The sequence below is a fragment of the Rana temporaria genome, chromosome 5 (assembly GCF_905171775.1).
Source record: "Rana temporaria chromosome 5, aRanTem1.1, whole genome shotgun sequence".
Taxonomy (NCBI): Eukaryota; Metazoa; Chordata; class Amphibia; order Anura; family Ranidae; genus Rana; species Rana temporaria.
This window is the reverse complement of record NC_053493.1, coordinates 368,078,030-368,099,100: the sequence shown is the minus strand read 5'-3', so window position 1 is coordinate 368,099,100 and position 21,071 is coordinate 368,078,030. Positions and strand designations below refer to the sequence as shown.

The following is a 21,071-nucleotide window of genomic DNA, read 5'->3' as shown; positions in this document are numbered from 1 at the left end:
ATGTCTGCCCCATTCTTTGTTCTTTCGTTTTTTTTTTAACCCTTTTGTATAGTATAATATAGAATGTATAGTATAGTATAGATCTATGTTTCTCCCAAGCAAGTTTAAATTCACAAGTTTTGTAAGTGGGGTCTCCATTTACAGAACCAGATGGCATGCGGTATGTAGGTGACGAAACACATTTTCCATATACTGTATGCAATATCACATGCGATCCTAAAACTGTCAATTCACTATACCGTTCTATGTTATTTACCGCAAAATGCTGAACACGTTTAGTAAATACGGCATGAACAGGCGTTACACTCAATTTACAGAGGAAAATAAATAATTAAATGCATATGGTAATTAAGTAGTGATCGAGGCACGTGGTATTTATGGAATGTGTACTGGTTGTTAAGGAATGTAAAATGTAAGCAATGCTGTGGGGTCCCCCCAAAATTCATACCTTAGTTCAGTATTTTGTATTTATAATCATTGAACTACAGTTTTCACTGCATTGACCAATCATTCAGCAATGCCATTTCCATGGTACAAGCACCTCTAGGAACATTAACCGTATTGCACACCTACTGGGTGTTGCGGTGTGCTGCATTAGAAAAAATGGTGCATGCTTAATTGAAGGTCCATGGTGGTGCATTGGTAGCTCAATTCAAATGAATGGACTGCCTTAATGCAACACATGGTAATATATATTCCATAATGCACTGCAACAGACCAGATCTGAAGGGGCCCTAAAGGAACCAAAACTACTCTAAAACCAATAATTGAAAGTAAAAACAAAAAAAATACTTATTGTACTTCACTTTACCTTTTTTCTTGCTCATCGTGAACATGTTCATTTATTTTATTTAGAGGCAATGTCCTTTTATCCCTTGGTACCTGCAAACAGAATGAGATAGGGAGATTTTGTATTGTTATTCAGCAGCCCAACTCCAGGCAACTATTTTTATTTTGTTTTGTATAGAGTGGTAGAATGTAAGATTTGTATTACTTTATTTTTCCCTACTGGGGACATTTCCCTTCATTTTCTGTAAAGTGAAGGGAAAATCTATCCAATGGGAGACAGACAGACAAAAAGTAATAATAATAAGGGTCTGGTATGGATTTTGGGGGGACCCCCATGCCGTTTTGTTGGCGTAGGAGGTTCCACTTAAAATCCATCCCAGACCCAAGGGCCTGTTATGCTCTTGGAGTGGCATTCCGCCTCATGATTCATACCAAATACACTGCCTGGTATTGGCGGGGATCCAAGTCGGATCCCCGTCGCTTCTTCCTCGCACTCGCTATAATGTGCACCTAGTAACCCCTCAATGACCAAAGCAAAACCTTTGTATGGGTTTATCACCAAAGACTATTCATTAGCCATATGTTTTAAGTCTGACTAGCTGTACCAAATGTATGTACTCAAGATTGTGGCCTTCCATATTGCATACCGTTTACGCAGGGCTTTTTTTTTTTTCATAAAATAGGTGCAGGAACTCAACCACAACCTCCAAAACCCACCTACACACACACCCTCCAAATTGCATCAAATGGTGGGTGTAGTGAAATTTCACTTACAGTGGGAGGGTCTTAAAGGGGCATTAAATACCAGGAGTGCATAGTACAGTACATAGTAAGTAGAGAATGAAGAGTGTGTGGGGGGGGGGGGGGAATTACACACAGAGTGCAGAGTGTGGGGCGGAATTACACACAGAGTGCAGAGTGTGGGGCGAAATTACACACAGAGTGCAGAGTGTGGGGCGAAATTACACACAGAGTGCAGAGTGTGGGGGGGAATTACACACAGAGTGCAGAGTGTGGGGCGGAATTACACACAGAGTGCAGAGTGTGGGGCGAAATTACACACAGAGTGCAGAGTGTGGGGCGGAATTACACACAGAGTGCAGAGTGTGGGGGGAATTACACACAGAGTGTGGGGGGGAATTACAAACAGAGTGCAGAGTGTGGGGCGGAATTACACGCAGAGTGTGGGGGGAATTACACACAGAGTGCAGAGTGTGGGGGGGAATTACACACAGAGTGCAGAGTGTGGGGGGGAATTACACACAGAGTGCAGAGTGTGGGGCGGAATTACACACAGAGTGCAGAGTGTGGGGGGGAATTACACACAGAGTGCAGAGTGTGGGGGGGAATTACACACAGAGTGCAGAGTGTGGGGGGGAATTACACACAGAGTGCAGGGGTGCACTACATGCAGAGTTCAGGTGTGCACTGCATACAGAGTGCAAAATTCACGTTTACCTTATAATAATCATATAAAAGGCCAAGGGCATTAGCACTGTCTTCATCTCCATTTATGCTCATCATTGCCTTTGTGGCGGCTGTCAATGGATTTTCCAGGTACGTCTTCCAGGCTTCATCCTCACTTGTGTACGGTCGTCGGGAGTTAAAAGCTGCTTCATTGGACACCAAGACCACGAGCCTTTTACTAAATTAAATAAAACAGTATTTATTAATTACTGTAGCAGATTGCTGACACGCAACACTGAATAAAGGGAAGACATATAATATTTTCAATAATTTTATGATACACAATGTAAAACAGAGTAACATAATTGAAATAACATTATCCATGTGTTAATGTTTTAAAAACATTGTTTCTAAAAATAGTTTGTAACTATGTACATGAAGGCAACCATAGATTCTTATTACAAATGCGGTCTCTGCTTCCTGCTTTGCAATGCTAATCAAAGGTTGTATTTTACTGCTTTTTCTCACAGTAGAAGTCTATGAGCTGACCAATGCAATGAAAACAACATGCTTTCTGTGTGCCTGAAATTAAACAATAGATCAACACAGTTGTAAGGCAAGAAGGCTAAATGAGGCTGAATGAGGCTGAATCACTAGTGGTTAATCACAAAGTGGTTGATTTAATAAAGCTGGAGAGTGCAAAATCTGGTGCAGCTCTGCATAGAAACCAATTGGCTTCTGGGTTTTATTGTCAAAGCTTAAAGGGTCACGAAAGGAAAAAAAAAATTTGCCTAAAATTAATGTCTGCAAGGTAGACAGACAGAATAGTGTAATGATTCTGTTAAAAAACAAGTAAATACCTATTAAATTCATTCATCTATATCACCTCCGGCATTCTAGTTTCTGTTCTCTCATTCACTTCCTGGTTTGCGGCGCTCGTTCATGTAAGAACTACATTTCCCAGTATGCATTGCGGCACGCCCAGTAATTCACACCTCCTTGAAGTCTCTAACACGTACAGAGCGTCCTGCCGCACAGATGTAGTTCCCAGGAGGGGGTGAGCATGTTACTGACCACCGCAGTAAAGCCTCCCTTCACAGTGGTCAGTAAAATCAGACAAGCAGGAAGTGAACAGAACAGAGAAGAAATACAGCAACTTCTGAGCAAAAACGAACAATGAGGAAGTGAAAAGAGGAATGTCTGCAGGTCAAGGATGCTTATTATGAAAAAAAAAAAAAATTCCTTTACACCCCTTTAATTGAACAAGCTGAATTTAGAAGCTGATTGGCTGCCATGTACAGCTGTACCAGATTTTGCACTCTCCAGTTTTACTAAATCAACCCCAAAGTCTCTCTATTTATTGCATCATTAAATTTGGAAGTACAAAATAAATATGTGAACGTCAAATAAAAAATACTCTTAAAGGGGTTGTAAAGGTACAATTTTTTTTCCTAAATAGCTTCCTTTACCTTAGTGCAGTCCTCCTTCACTTACTTTATCCTTCCATTTTTGCTTTTAAATGTCCTTATTTCTTCTGAGAAATCCTCACTTCCTGTTCTTCTGTCTGTAACTCAACACAGTAATGCAAGAGTTTTTCCCTGGTGTGGAGTGTCGTGCACGCACCCTCCCTTGGACTACAGGAGAGTCAGGATGCCCACTAACACACAGTTTATTTCTCTATCTGCAACGTAGAGAGCATCCTGACTCTCCTGTAGTCCAAGGGAGGGGGGCGAGCACGACACTCCACACCAGGGAGAAAGCTTTGCATTACTGTGTGGAGTTACAGACAGAAGAACAGGAAGTGAGGATTTCTCAGAAAAAATAAGGACATTTAAAAGCAAAAATGGAAGGATGGGGTAAGTGAAGGAGGACTGCACTAAGGTAAAGGAAGCTATTTAGGGAAAAAAAATTGTACCTTTACAACCCTTTTAAGTAAGTAATCCAATAATAACTTCAAATATATCTTGTAGCTTAAGAGCAAGGGATAAGAGGGACATGTACTTCAAGCTGTGCCCAAAGAAGGCAAGCAGAGGGCAAAGGACTAGTCACTAGTATTAGCAATACTTCACTAATTACTATCTCAGGCTAGCTATACACCCCTAGATTTATCCATCCACACTAAACAACTTTGATGGAGGAACCTCTGCTGCCTGCTAGTGTACTGAAGTAGCCACAACATCCAAGGCTGCTTGGATACCTGAATGGTGACTTCCTCTGATAGGATACAGTCATTGTTTGGTCAGAAAAATGTCCACGTTCCTTTTGTTGCTGGCAAGGCCTCCCACAACTCGAATCATGTATGACCAGCATTGCCCTCATTCACGCTGTGTTTCTATATGGAGGTGGCTATCTTAGAAGAGTAGCAGGGGCTTTGCTTCATCATGTCAGAGCTGGCTGGTGGGGTAATAATCAACAAGCAGTAAGAATGGCGATAAAAGCACAAATCCACGCAATGACTGAAGAATGAAGCAGAGAGATCTTTGCACTGCAGGTATTAAGGTACAGCTTCCTCTCCAGCAAGGAGAACAGTGAGCAACATAGTAGTGACATAATCAAAGCTCATGCCAAATCTCTTAAAGCGGGGGTTCACCCAAAAAGACATTTTTAACATTACATTCAGCCGAGTTGTCCTAATGACAATCAGCTGTTTTTCCCCCCCTCCCCGTACATACCGTATTTTTACCGCCGCTTCCGGGTATGTCTTCTGTGGGACTGGGTGTTCCTAATTGATTGACAGGCTTCCAACCGTCGCATACAGCGCGTCACGAGTTGCCGAAAGAAGTCGAACGTCGGTGCGGCTCTATACGGCGCCTGCGCACCGACGTTCGGCTTCTTTAGGCAACTTTTGGGCAACAATTGACGGTCGGAAGCCTGTCAATCAATTAGGAACGCCCAGTCCCGCAGAAGACATACCCGGAAGCGGCGGTAAAAAAATACGGTATGTACGAAAAAAAAAAAAACTGACGATTGTCATTAGGACAACTCGGGCTGAATGTAATGTTAAAAATAGATTTTTTGGGTGAACCTCCGCTTTAAGATTTGCAGTGAGAGGCAGCAGTGCCTTAGATGAGCTCACACTGCAAATATACAAACATTAGGCTATAGAAGTGCCTAGGCACAGTCACATCAGAAAGAGGACTGTAGATTTCTTATGAGAAATTAAAGGCGATATATACATATTTTCCATATTTTCCAGTGTACAGGCATACCCCACTTTTAAGTACACAACGGGACCAGAGCATGTATGTAAAATGAAAATGTACTTAAAGTGAAACAATAACTTTTTTCACTTCTAGGGTGTAGTGGGGGGTCAGGGGCTGTATTTGGGGTGTCAGGGGCTGTAGTGGGGGTGTCAGGGGCACACTGGAACAGGACGGACTATGCTCTCGAAGCTTCAGCTCCTTCTAGTGCGGCTGCAAAATGTCTGTACAGTACTTGTAAGGCACTTTACACTCGGGGGTATGTCCTTACTCGCGAGTGTATGTAAAGTGAGTGTACTTAAAGCGGGGTATCCCTGTACTGTGTGGGAGCAATTAACATCTAGATGCTCCCTATACAATAGCAAATCCTCAAATTTTGCACTTTAATATCAGTTGCACTAATGTGTATTGACGTGTTTTAAACTTGGTGCTTGGTCTGGCTTTGAAAGAACTTTATTGACCTGAGTGGCAAAATGCAGCATGCAAGACTGATTTCCAGCACAATAAAAAGCCTGGTACACACAATCGCATTTACATCAGACAAAGCGTAGGACTTTTGTCCGAAGGGCATTGGCCGTGAACTTGTCTTGCATACAAACGCCAAAGAATTGTTGTCCAACAAACACAAAAAACGACTTGTTTTTTCAGCTCTTTAGCGCCACCCTTTGGGCAACTTCTGCTTATGTTGTCTTATAGTTAGCATTGCTTCTGAGCATGCATGTTTGTACTTTGGATTTTTTTTTCAGACGGATTTGTGTACACGATCAGAAAATCCGACAAGACACATTTGGTGTCAGAAAATTTTAAAGCATGCTATTTCACATTTGTTGTCGAAAATTCCGAAACAATTGTCCGATGGAGCATACAAACGGTTGGATTTTCCAACAAAATCCTGCCATCACACAATTCTTGTCGGAAAATCCGATCGTGTGTACGAGGCTTAAAGGGGTTTTCCACCCATTTTTTAAGTTTATTAACCTCCCTGGCGGTCTTCCCGAGACTGACACGGGGTTAGATTTTCTTGCTACTATCGGTAACCCCGTGTCAGTCACGGGCTTGCCTCGCTAGATCCACAGGCATGGTTTACTTACCTTGTCCCTGGATCCAGCGATGCCACCGCGCTGTGTGAGCGAGCAGGACCTCGCTCGATTCACATAGTGCCTCCGTGTGACGCCGATCTCCGTTCCCTGCGACGTTACGACGCACGGGGACGGAGAACGGCGCCAAATTCAAAAAGGTAAACAAACACTATACACACAGTATACTGTAATCTTATAGATTACAGTACTGTATGTAAAAAAAACACACCCCCCCTGTCCCTAGTGGTCTGCCCAGTGTCCTGCATGTCATTTTATATAATAAAAACCTTTTTTTCTCCCTGCAAACTGTAGATTGTCCATAGCAACCAAAAGTGTCCCTTTATGTCAAAAATAGTTTTAGATCAGCTAAAAAACAGCGATAATAAATTATAATCACTTGCAGAATTGTGCGATAGCGATTTGTGGGGAAATTCGTCATAAAAAAATAAAAGTAATGACAGCGACAATTCTGCAACTGAGCAAATTTCAGTGATTTTGATTTGATTACATTATTGAATAATTTTTATTATAATTATATTATTATTTGTTATAATTATTTATAATTATTTATTATATTATAATTTATAATTTTGTTTTTAAAAAAATGTAATACACGGGATGCCTATTAGAATCTTGTTTGGTTAGATTTAAGTGAGTTATTTCTAAAAATTACAGACCTACAATATAAAACGCCAAATTTCCTTGCAAATAATGGTACCGCTTTTAGCATGTTTTTTCTGAAAGAATCATACCGCCAGGGAGGTTAAAAGTCAGCAGCTACAAAAAGTGTAGCTGCTGGCTTTTAATAAACTGACACTTACCTGCTCCAGCGTTCCAGCGACGCGCCGGCCGGGGGTCCGCTCCTCTTGCCCCCTCCCCGGCCGGCGTCTTCATTGTCACTGTGGGCACCCGGCCGTGACAGCTTTCGGCTTCACGGCCGGGCACCCACTGCGCATGCGCGAGCGGCAGTGGGATTGGTTATTCCCATTTTCTCAAACTTGGAATCCTATTATAACACAACATAATAGATCATCTTTGTAGAATGTGCCATGAAGTCATTATTGGCAGAGCGCCTGAACAAGTTACAAAGCTCTGGCATGCACCATACATTTGCAGTATTGTAGATAGAGATAGGAGAGTGGAGTGTTTATATGTATCAAGGTGACGACATGGACATCCAATGTTTACTGAGGAATGTTCTGCTATATATCTCAGCAGATATTCATCTCTAGGAAAAGAAATTGCTCTGTGTGAAAATTCTATGTTAATGGGAACTGTGTTTTGTAATACTCAATGTATCTCTAATAGTTCTGGGATTCATGGTCTCACATTCGGTTCTCTTCAAAGACAGAAAAACTTCACCAACGGATATTAATAGATCCATTAAATACTTCACTGACTCTTTTATTGGGTGAGGATGAGTAGAGAAAAAGGTCAGCATGAAGCACTGTGGCTTAGTTCCCGGGACCAGGGGAGCACTCACGATGCACGCGGCCGGTGGCGCGCAAGTGCCTCTGTCGGCACGCGCGTGCCCGCTGGGCGGCAAATTCAAAGGGACGTACAGGTACGCCCATTTGCCTGCCCGTGCCATTCTGTCAATGCATATCGGCGTGCAGCGGTCGGGAAGTGGTTAATACCCTAATGGGACACTATTTCTCCCACTGATACTAATGATGGGGCATTATTGCCTTCCAATGATACTGATAATGGGGTATTATTCCTCCCCTCTCAATTATACCAATGAAGGGGCACTGTTCCTTCCAATTAAACCAATTACAGGGCACTATTCCCCCCCAATGATACCAATGATAGGGCACTGCTCCCCCCCCCCCCCCCAATGCCAATTATGGTGATATTTACTCCCACCGATGCCCAGAGAATTTCCACTACCACTGGCAACAGTCCGGCCCCTCTAAAGTCTGAAGGTCAATAAACTGGACCTTTGTTTAGAAAGTTTGGAGACCCCTACTCTAAAGTGATGCTGTATAGAAGGTTTTCAAGGGAATGTGTACAGTAAGTCATATGAACCTTCGAGTTGCCAACTTTCAAAAGATGTGAACATGTGTTTGCACAGTTTTTTTTTTTTTATTATACCCAGCGGGCTGAATGAAAAGATGATAGATCACCATACCAACACAAACAATGGCCCAGATTCAGGTAGAGCCGCGCAATATTTGCGTGGGCAAAGGGCAAAGATTTTGCTCTGCGCCCACGCAAATATTTGGATTTGCCCGCGATTCACGGAGCAGTAGCTCCGTAAATTGCGCCGGGCGCTATGCTAATTAGCCCTGCGTAAGGGCGCCTAATGTAAATGATCCCGCCGGGGGCGGGAATCATTTAAATTAGGCGCGCTCCCGCGCCGAGCGAACAGCGCATGCTCCGTCGGGAAACTTTCCCGACGTGCATTGCGGCAAATGACGTCGCAAGGACGTCATTTGCTTCTAAGTGAACGTGAATGGCGTCCAGCGCCATTCACGAATCACTTACGTAAACGACGTGAAATTTTAATTTCACGAGCGGGAAGGGCGGCTATACTTTAGCATTGGCTGCCCCTACTATGAGAAGGGGCAGCCTTACGCTAAAGTCGCCGTACGGAAACTCCGTACCTTGCGTGCGCAGGGCACGCGCAACTTTTGTGAATTGGTGGTAGTATGCAATTTGCATACTAAACGCCGATCACAATGGCCGCGCCCCCTACCGGCCAACGCAAGAATGCAGCCTGAGATATGAAGGCATAAGGAGGCTTATGCCTGTCATATCCTAGGCTGCAGTCCGCGTATCGATGTTCCTGAATCAGGAGCATTCGCTACGCGGGAGCAAAACAGCTATTGCGCCGCGCAACCTATGGTTGCGCGGGCGCAATAGCTTCTTGAATCTGGGCCACTGTTTGATGAAGCGATCTCCCCAGCTGTGCAATTGTGTTCTGACAGGTGCATTCCAGCCATAGATGGTTCTGCCAGGGAGGAAGCAATGTCATAGGAGCGGGTGACTATTCTCACTGCTCTCTTAAAGCGGTTCTCCACCCTAAAGTGGAGTCCCGCTGATCGGAACCCTCCCCCCCTCCGGTGTCACATTTGACACCTTTCAGGGGGGAGGGGGGTGCAGATACCTGTCTAAAGACAGGTATTTGCACCCACTTCCGGCCCGGCATTCACGGGCAAAAGACGGGCATTCCGTCACATCCCGTCGCCCCCCGTTGTGTGCTTGGAACACTCGGCTCCCAGCACACAGCGGGAGCCAATCGGCGGGCGCGGCGTGACTCGCGAATGCGCCATAGGGAACCGGGCAGTGAAGCCGCAGTGCTTCACTTCCTGGTTCCCTCAGCGTGGATGGCGGGGGGAGCAGCAGAGAGACGAGCGATCGCTCGTCATCTGCTGCGATCGGCGCTGGACTCCAGGACAGGTAAGTGTCCTAATATTAAAAGTCAGCAGCTGCAGTATTTGTAGCTGCTGGCTTTTAATATTTTTTTCCCGTGGCACATCCGCTTTAAGCCTCGTACACACAATCAAATTTTTGGACAACCGAACGTCCATTTTTTGTTGCATGCTAGTCTCATGTCGAAAGTGAAGAGGTTACTCACCATACGAAAATTCTCGTACGACAGAATACAACTTCAGAAGTAATGTGTTGATTAGTTTTGTATGTATTCTTTCATTTCTGAGCATGCGTAGTCTTGCGCTTACGATTTTTTTTCGTACGAAAACCGTACTAATGAAACAAAGTCAGACGTTGAGTTCATGTACGACAAAAATTTGGTAGTCTGCACATCCAGCTTTTGACTGATGAAAAACTGGAATTGACTGTCAAATCACCGTACTAATGATCAGAAAATCGGCAGATCGTCGGTCGGACAAAATGTTACTTTTCGTATCGTGTGTACGGTCCATTAGTGATCCCTTCACTTGCAAGTTGTCACAGGGTTAGCAATCTGACATGGCTTCCAATTCTCTGAGGCCCCGTACACACGACAGAGTTTCTCAGAGTTTTTTTTGACCGAGAAACTCGGTCAAAACCCGGATTCTGCCGAGAAACTCTGTCGTCTGTACAGTTTTGGCTCGATGGAGCCGCCGAGGAGCTCGATGAGAAAATAGAGAACATGTTCTCTATTTTCTCGTTGTTCTATGGGAGAAGGCGGCCCGCCGAGCTCCTCGGTGGCTTCATCCCAGAACTCGACGAGGAACTCGACGTGCCAAGCACGTCGAGTTCCTCGGCCGTGTGTACGGGGCCTGACAGAGGATCTATCATCTTTACTTCCGTATGGTATATGTTGGGTATTTAGATATATAGGGGCAGATTCACAAAGATCTGCACCGGCGCAGCATATCTAAGATACGCTACGCCGCCGTAACTTACTTGGCTTACTTTCAAATCCACAACGAATTTGCGCCGTAAGTTACGGCGGCGTAGCGTATCTCTCGCGGCGTAACGGCGCGTAATTCAAATCGGCGAGTAGGGGGCGTGTTTCATTTAAATAAAGCGCGTCCCCACGCCGAACGAACTGCGCATGCGCCGTCCCTAAATTTCCCGCCGTGCATTGTGCTAAATGACGTCGCAAAGACGTCATTGGTTTTGACGTGGACGTAAATTCACGGACGACTTACGCAAACAAAAAAAAATATTTTCAAATTCGACGCGGGAACCACGGCCATACTTAACATTGCGTACGCCACCAAATAGCAGCTTTAACTATACGCCGAAAAAAGCCTAACGGAAACGACGTAAAAGAATGCGACGGGTGCTCGTACGTTCGTGGATCGTCGGAAATAGCTAATTTGCATACTCAACGCGGATTACGACGGGAACGCCACCCAGCGGACGCCGAAGAATTGCATCTAAGATCCGAAGGCGTACAAAGACGTACGCCTGTCGGATCTAACCCAGATGCCGTCGTATCTTGTTTTGAGGATTCAAAACAAAGATACGACGCGGGAAATTTGAAAGTACGCCGGCGTATCACTAGATACGCCGGCGTACTCTCTTTGTGGATCTGCCCCACAAAGTTTTCAGAAAGACGGTGCTAAAAGCTCCTTGATGGAGGAAAATAACAAAATCATGCTTAAAAATAGCGAGGAACCCGTGTCCTGGGGGTTTAAGCCGTCCAGAAAAGAAAATGTCAATATTGAAGACAATTTATTTCTATTCCATCCATAACATTCCTCTTTTGTATGTAGAAGAAACCAGTAGGAATATTTTGAGTGAAATGTGACAACTCGTATCCTGGGAGGGGGAAAGCTTGATGATAATAAGGCTTACTACAGATTTCATATTATTCATGATTAAAATAATACGGCTCGCTATTTGACCCAGGGGTTGTTTTTGCATAAGAATAATGGGCTGTGAGCGGGATCACTCTATTGTCACAGAATAATCTTTTTTTTTTACTTTTTATACATTTGATGTTATAATACAGGAATTCAGTGGAAAATCTATTTCATAAATATGCAGCAAATAGGTTTTTAATGTATAGAATATATTTGAATATGAACAGCTTTTTTGGGGTAATATACATTTTTATCAACGGCTTTTAAACTTTGCATCTGTGTATAGTTTTTCCATTTTATATGGAAATAGAAGTTGCCATAGTAGCTTATTATTGAGTGAGTGCAATAACTTAAAGTGGATGTAAACCCACTCTCATCCTTTCTGAACTACTGCCATGGTGCTGATCTATAAGGATATAGGGCCAAATCCACAAAGACCCGGCGTAACGGCGAAATTCTAATTTAAGTTACACTGCCTTAAAATTTCTACCTAAGTGCCCGATTCACAAAGCACTTACCTAGAAATTTCTGGCCGTGTAACTTAAATTCCGCCGGCGCAAGGCGTTCCTCATTTCATGGGGGCGATTCCCATTTAAATGAGGCGCGCTCCCGCGCCGGCCGTACTGCGCATGCTCGTGACGTCATTTTCCCGACGTGCATAGCGCAAAATTACGTTACGACGGGCTTTGTGGATTGCGACGGGTCAATAAAGTTGCGTCGGAAAAAAAAAAAGATATGGCGTGAAAAAAAAAAATCAAATTCGGAAAAAAAACGCGTCGCTAGACAGAAGGGTCTGCTTTTACATGGTGTACTAACTTTACACCATGTAAAAGCAGCCCTAATTTTGCGTATGCAACTTAATACTTACGGAGAAAAAACGAAGCAGAAAAGCTTTGTGGATCTCCGTAAGTGCTAATTTGCATACCCGAGGCGGCATTTCGACACGAAATGCCCCCAGCGGCGGATGCGGTACTGCATCCTAAGATCCGGCAGTGTAATTCAATTACACATGCCGGATCTTCTCCCTAACTATGGAAAACTGATTCTGTGGATCAGTTCCATAGTTAGGACCAGGGATACGACGGAGTAACAGCAGTTACTCCGTCGTATCTCTTTTGAGGATTTGACCCATAGATGCCTCCTGCATGTATCCTTACCTGTCAAATGTCTCCCCTCTGTCTGTTATAAGAACTGCAAAACTGCAGATTCTGTGGGTGGGTCTGTTCTCCGGAGCTCAGTGGATGGAGTCGTGATGTCAGTAGAATCCCCGCCCTCTTCTACACTCCCCTTGTCAACATGCATTTTTTCCTGTGTATTCCTTACACTAAATTCAGCTATGATCACTAACATCCAGTCAAAATCCTAAAGGATGGCCCGCCACTGCTTTAACGCAACAAAACCTCTGATCCTGAGACTGATAATCTACCAACACTCCTGACATCAGTGACAAGTTTTGTCATATGGACAACATAGTGGAAATAGAAGAATTGATCCCCATCAGTCATAACAACATGCATACACAAGGGTTCTCGGGTGATGTTCAAACTCACTGACATGTACTGTACAAAACTATTATGGGGCAATGGCACCTACAATGACCCTCCTTAACATAGACTTATGCCGCGTTCACATGATAGGAATTTCCGACAACAAAACCGTGGATTTTTTGCCGACGGAATGTTGGCTCAAACTTGTGTTGCATACACACGGTCACACAAATGTTGTCTGAAATTCCGAACGTCAAGAACACGGTGACGTACAACACTACGATGAGCCGAGAAAAATTAAGTTCAATGATTTCGAGCATGCGTAGGATTTTGTGCGTCGGCAGCAAATGTCCGATGGAGCGTACACACGGTCAGAATATCCAACCAAAAGCTCACATCGAACATTTGCTGTCGAAAATTCCGATAGTGTATACGCGGCATTAGATTCCAATAGATTCTAATAGCGAGTGCAACTTCCTTCTAGGAGGAGAAAAATGGACCTAAACCCAAAATCATATGTAGCACCTGTGTACTTTATGGTACCGGTGCTAGTTAAATTTAAGGGTAGATCAGAGTGTAGTTAAACTCTGATCCAGATTGCTAAATGCAAAACAGGGTCTCTGTCTCAGCTTGGCTGTGCTGTAGGCTTATTCTGTTGCACTGGGGTGATCTTCCAGGTGGCAGCAGTGGAGTCGAGGTTTGGGTGCTCTTTCCCAGCAGCCAATCAGGAGGGTTTGACCTTGCTGTGCATGCTGGGGAGGGGTATTTATGAGGCAGACGCCATTGGTTCTGGGTCTTCTTCTTTGAGTGTGGCACCCACCTTTAGGGTGACCACATCACGGCGCCCCAGCGTTATGGCCTACCTGACCGGGGCGTGCGTGCCACGCGGTGTTCCTGGTTTCCGGGACCATGTTGGCCCGGAGCATCTGAACAGCAACAGGGACCCAGTGAGTGACTGGGTTCCCACCTTTGAGGATCCCAAGCTGTACTACTGTTCAGTGGAGAGTCCATCTGAGGAGCGCCATAGAGAGGCTGGCAATCCAAAAGGGCCTCGACAAACCACCAGGGATCAAGGTAGCCGAGCACTGAGGGATTGATCACCTGTCAGTCGGTACCTGGGCGACAAGTTGAAGGAGATCCAGGCGTAATTCATCTAAGGAGGGATATCTCCGTGATTACAATCCAGAGAGGGCCTGTGGCAGAGGTGTCTTTCTGAGGCTCACCAAGGAGGGTCTGTGGCAAAGACTTTTCCTACAATTGTCGGAGTGATACTCCAGCTGCCAGGTCAGTGAGAGAGGCCTGTCCGGGTGCACTAAACCCACTCCGGCAGGAGTGGCGCAGAGAAGTGTTACGCTTGGGAGCAGGACTGTTTCCCTACCATCACGCCTGAATCTGCTGCTCTCTTCTCTTCTTCAGCTTTACTTTCCTCACCACAAGTTATTTGTTTTTACCCGGCTGGGTAATACTGTAAAGAGCACAGCAAAAGACACCTGTTGCGGACATTCCTTTACTACTGCCTAATGCAATACGCATCACTCACCCCTAGGAATTCAGGGGAGCCATGAGGTAAATGTGCCACCCAAACAACCAGCAGCCCCTCCGGGGGTAATGCTACACATAAATGTAATGTCCCTCTTTTTGGTCTTACCTAAAGACATCTATAAGAAAAATTTACCAAAAGTGTTATATACTAAACTTTCTATTCAAAACCTAAATTCTATAAATTTGTCATTACTGGAAGGCCAGTAAGAAAGAAAAAGAGTGGGTTAAAAAAAGCTTGTTGGTTTTAATCATTTTCTAAAAGTTTTAAACCATTTTTTAAATATTAAAGTATATCTAAACCCCAAAAGTGTAATCGTAAGCAGGGGTGTCTCATCAAAACTAATAACTAACTGCAACTTGTGAGTCCTTAGATTTGATGGTTGCATTTCTTTCCTATTGTCAGGCTGAGGCCTGCCATAAATTAAGTGATGTTCTGTCCTGAAACCACGGGAAAGCAGCACCTGTCAGGCCTCGTACACACGACCGAGTTTCTCTGCAAAAACCAGCAAGAAACTTGCTGGGAGATATTTTTTTGCCGAGGAAACCGGTCGTGTGTACATTTTGTTGAGGAAACTGTCGAGAAACTCGACGAGCCAAAAGAGAGCATGTTCTCTATTTCCTTGACGGGAATGGAGAAAATTGGCTTGTCGAGTTCCGACGGCTCCACAAGGAACTCGACGAGCAAAACGATGTGTTTGGCCCCGTACACACGACCGAGTTTCTCGGCAGAATTCAGCCAGAAACTCGATCGGAGCTGAATTCTGCCGAGAAACTCGGTCGTGTGTACACTTTCGGCCGAGGAAGCCGACGAGTTCCTCGTCGAGCCAAATAGAGAACATGTTCTCTATTTCCTCAGGCCTCGTACACACGACCGAGAAACTCAACAGAATCCATCAAGAAACTTGGTGGGAGAGCCTTTTTGCAGAGGAAAACGGTCGTGTGTACGTTTTTCATCGAGGAAACTGTCGAGGAACTCGACGAGGAAAAAAGAGAGCAAGTTCTCTTTTTCCTCGACGGGAGTCTCAACTTCCTCGTTGGGCTGGTTTTCAACGAGATACTCGAGCGTGTGTATGCTAAGAAACCCGCGCTTGCTCAGATTAAAGTATGAGACGGGAGTAAAAGTAGCGTTTGTAATGGAGATAACACGCTTTTCAAGCTGTAACAGACTGTAAAGGGCAAATCGTCTCTTACCAAACTTGTATTTAACACGCAAACACATAAGATTAGCAAAAGCAGCCCCAAGAGTTGTGCAAGTGGAATCGAACTTCCCCTGCCGTCGTATGTGTTGTACGTCACCACGTTTGAGAACGAGGAGATTTTGTCTTGACCGTATGTACGCAAAGCAAGCTTGTCGAGTTCCTCGACAAGCCTAACAAGGAACTCGTCGAGGAAGACGATGTGTCTCGCCCGACGAGTTACTCAGTCGTGTGTACGAGGCCTCATTGTTCAATGAGGAAAGTTGGCTCGCCGAGATCCTCGGCGGCTTCACACAGAACTCGACGAGCAAAACGATGAGTTTTGCCCGTCGAGTTTCTCGGTCGTGTGTATGAGGCTCCAGGAGCTAGTTAGATACAGCCAGACAGTATTCGTTTTGATGAGACACCCCTGCTTACGATTACACTTTTGGGGTTTAGATACACTTTAATATTCAAAAAATGGTTTACAATTTTTAGAAAATGATTAAAACCAACAAGCTTTTTTTCAACCCCTCTTGTTCTTTCTTACTGGTCTTCCAGTAATGACAAATTTATAGAATTTAGGTTTTGAATAGAAAGTTTAGTATATAACACTTTTGGTAAATTTTATTTAAGACCAAAAAGAGGGAGAAGGAAGGAGGACAGAGGGAGGATTCGGTTCCTAAAGAGACACAGTTGGAGTTATGCAGGGGGCCAAAGGGGCCTTTAGGACGGCTCTAATCTGCCAAAGCCGTGAGAACAAATCTTAGGGCCCATCTGGGTGCTGAATGCATTTTCGGCTTTGAAAAAAAGAACATTCTGGCATCTGGCAGGAATTTGGTCTCAGGTTATATGTCATCATCTAATGTTGTTTAACAGTGGGCAAATAGAGATAATTATTTCCGAATAAACAAATGTTTTTTTTCCAGTCCAGCAGACCAGCCTCTGTGTGCCACATATGATGATGCCAAGTTATGTTTAGCTGGAGCAATTAAGTAAACTCACATTAGAGAGCAGATAGTGCTTTGATAAGGCAGGGGAGGTAGATAACACGTAGGGCAGTGTATTCATTATAAACTGGATGGACTGTTTGCAGTTTTCAGAACAGTGGAGCTCTAAAGCGATCGGCCTGGAGGAGGAAGACACATATGGCAGCTGCCAGCTGGCTCCATCACATGTTTCCTGGACTATACACTATTTCCATGAGTTGTAAGCAGCACTCTTAATAAATAGATGAAACCCCCCTCTTAAAAAAGAAATATGGAGGCTACCATTGCTGACTTAAATGAAAAAAGGTGAAAAATAATTTAAATGAAAAAATTACAATTGCTCAGTATACAGTGGAACCTTGGATTATGAGCATAATACGTTCCAGGAGAATGCTCGTAATCCAAAGTACTCTCATATCAAAGCGAGTTTCCCATAGGAGTCAATGGAAATGAAAATAATTTGTTCCGCATTGACTTCGATGGCATGCAATACCACATGTGGCCAGAGGTGGGAGGGCGCCGGAGAGCCTTGGAAATACTCAGAAAGGCAAGGGGACAACTTGGCTGAACTCAGAAAACCTCATAAAGGCATGGGGACAGAGTATTTCCATGTTTTTCCCGAGTATTTCTGAGCGCTCCGTTCGGCTCCGATGCCCCCCAACTCAGGCCAAATGCAGTACTGCACACAGCTGTGGCTTGAATCCTGCTAGTTTTGCGAGACAACACTTGCAAACCGAGTCAGAATTTAAAAAAATACAATGCTTGTATTGCGAAACGCTCGTTAACCGCGTTACTCGCAATCCGAGGTTTCACTGTACATAGCGCTTTAGCAAGCTACATGCAATTCTACTACATGGGATTTACATTTAGTGTAACCCAAGTAATGTTTGATGTAACTTTTATATTTCCATATTTGAATGACTATATTGCATATACAAATTTGTAGATTCTCTCCCTAGGGGGCAAGAATCACGTCGCACAAAGCAGCCTCGCAGAACACAATGCCAGTATAAGTCTGTAGTCATTTATACATTGAGTGCAAAATTTGGTGCAGCTGTGCATACAAACCAATCAGCTTCTATTTTTTTAGGTCAACGATTAATTGGACAAGCTGAAGTTTGAAGCTGATTGGCTACCATGCACCGGAGTTTTCACTTTACAGCTTCAGTAAATCAAACACATTGGGGGTTATTTACGAAAGGCAAATCCACTTTGCACTACAAATGCAAACTACTAGTGCAAAGTGCAGTTGAAATTGCACTGAAAGTACACTTGGAAGTACTTGCGCTCGATACGCTACTGAGTAGCGTTTTTCCGGCGTAAAGATAAACCACCAAAAAGATGGCGCAGCCCATGCAAGGTATAGGCGACGGAACAGCCGTCGTATTTTACGTCGTTTGCGTAAGCGTAGGTGAATGGGGCTGGGCGTAGGTTACGTTCACGTCGACAGCAAGGAGTATTTGCAACGTGATTTTGAGCATGCGCGCATGCGTCGTTCCAACGGCTCTCATTTACATGGGGTCACGGGTATTTTACATGGAGCAAGCCCCCTACCTGCCTAATTTGAATTAGGCGGGGTTACGCTGGCACATTTACACTACGCCGCCGTAACTTAGGACGCAAGTTCTTTGTGAATGCAGTACCTGCCTCTCTAACTTACAGTGGCGTAGTGTATCTACGCCCACAAACTTAAGCCAGTCTTTCTGAATCTGGCTAATAGATTTTTTTTTTAAATTGACTGGGGCTCAATAAAAAAAAATGGCAGATATTAAATTTCACTTTAAGTTTTGCATTAAAGTGTTACCATAGCTCCCAACTGTCCCCGATTTGGAACAATGTCCCTCTGTCCCTCTTTCCTCCTCATTTGTCCCTCATTTTGGTCTGAGCCGCTGCCCACCACCCGCCACCTAGATGAGGTCCACCGCGCTGAAGGAGAGAACACCGGAGCCGCTGTCCACCGCCCGCCTACTAGATGGGGTCCACCGTGCTGAAGGTGAGAACACCGGAGACGCTGCCCACCACCCGCCACCTAGATGAGGTCCACCGCGCTGAAGGAGAGAACACCGGAGCCGCTGTCCACCGCCCGCCTACTAGATGGGGTCCACCGTGCTGAAGGTGAGAACACCGGAGACGCTGCCCACCACCCGCCACCTAGATGAGGTCCACCGCGCTGAAGGAGAGAACACCGGAGCCGCTGTCCACCGCCCGCCTACTAGATGGGGTCCACCGTGCTGAAGGTGAGAACACCGGAGACGCTGCCCACCACCCGCCACCTAGATGAGGTCCACCGTGCTGAAGGAGAGAACTCCGGAGCCGCTGCCCACCACCCGCCACCTAGATGAGGTCCACCGTGCTGAAGGAGAGAACACTGGAGCCGCTGCCTGCTACCCACCAATTAGATGTGGTAAGTGACTGGCAGACAGCGAGCCGGGGAAACACAGATGACAAAAAAAATCTTGAATTTTAACCATTCCTTATTCCATACAAAACGAAAAAAATAAAAAGATTCAAATTTAGAAATATTTTAGGAGTGGAGAATTAGATTCTTATAAATGAACACTGATGACCAGTTCTCTTAAAAAAAACAAAAAAAACACAAGAAATACGCTGGAATACTTCACAATATATTGCCTGCATTCCAGAGCTGTTAACACTGAAATACTCCAAAATCAAACATTTCCCAACTGAATAAATACACTGGGAGTCATTCACCTCCACATGGGTCACATTCTGCTGGTGCTTCATTTATCACATTGTCCAAAAGTACACAGCGAGGAAAGACAACATATTTTACTACTGCGTGTTCCACAAATAATGAGCTTTTCGGTAACTTTGTAAACATCGAGATAAAACGCACTAGTATGTATATTCAGTGAGTAATCACCCTGGGAAATATTTACTCAGACGTCCAACTGCAGGGTGAACACTCTTTTTTTGTTTTGGAGAGGTGGGGAAGGATTAAAGCTTCATGTACACTGGCCTACATTTACATTTGCGGGAAAACGTAAAACGCGGCAAATTCTTTGTAGAATCGGTTGTGCCGCATTTTGTATTTTCCACGGCTAGCAGTCAAAATGTTCCTATCCTCAATGCGATTCATCCAAAGAGCTTCTCCAGAAGAGCCAGCTACTTCCCCCCAGATTGGTACCTTAGTACCCGTTCAAGTGGACAGCCCTTTGTTATTGGCTCCCTCCAGCTGTTCACCTGTGTTACCAGAGTTACCCAAGACTTCATAGAGAACGACACTACGAGAATAATCACCAGTTCTGAACTATTTTACTGAAGTAGAAATTCTCAGCTAGACCCTCTGTTTTTATAGACATATAACCAGATTCAGAGAGAGTTACGCCGGCGTATCAGTAGATACGCCGGCGTAACTCTGAATCTGCGCCGTCGTAAGTTTAAGTGTATGCTCAAACTGAGATACACTTAAACTCAGCTAAGATACGATAGCCTGCGTCGTCGTATCTTAGGGTGCAATATTTAGGCTGGCCGCTAGGTGGCAATTCCGTTGAGTTCGGCGTAAAATATGTAAATGCCAAGATACGCCGATTCACGAATGTACATGCGCCCGTCGCAGTAAAGATACGCCGTTTACGTAAGGCGTTTTCTGGCGTAAAGTTAGTCGAACAAATAGCTGGCCTAGTCAATGTTAAGTATGGCCGTCGTTCCCGCGTCGAAATTTGAAAAATTTACGTCGTTTGCGGAAGTCGTTCGTGAATGGGGCTGGAAGTAATTTACGTTCACGTCGAAACCAATAAATACAATGTTAAAGGTTTATTTTTAGGTTAACCTCAACTTTAAGCAACAATACAGGAAGATAACATACATTTCTCATGCAAACCCCTCCCTCCCCCCCCCCTCCCTCCCACAGAGCTGATTGCTGTTTGATTGGCCACTGGAAAGCCTCCTGTCCTGGAGGCGACTTGAAGTTGCCTTGTAAGTTAGGGTGACCAAACATCCCCAGTTTCAGGGGACAGTCCCCTGATTGAGGACACTGTCCCCAGACCAACTCTGTCCCTGGTTTTGTCTTCAGATTGGATTTAATAGGGGGCAGGGGCAATTTCAAAGACGATCAGTGCAGAATTAAAATAAAAAAATTAGAATTACACACCCCTGCTCCGCCGTGCCTATTTGCATAG

General features: G+C 44.6%; 1 protein-coding gene across 1 annotated transcript in view; it reads right to left on the bottom strand.

Annotated features, from left to right (window-relative positions):
• Positions 1-21,071, bottom strand: part of GRHL2 (grainyhead like transcription factor 2) — a 122,081-nt gene that overhangs the window by 79,485 nt on the left and 21,525 nt on the right. Inside the window, exons 2-3 of the mRNA XM_040354795.1 lie at positions 2,248-2,434; positions 812-882 (exon numbers count right to left, since the gene is read on the bottom strand). Coding sequence (XP_040210729.1) covers positions 812-882; positions 2,248-2,434 — 258 coding nt within the window. The remainder of the gene's footprint in view (positions 1-811; positions 883-2,247; positions 2,435-21,071) is intronic.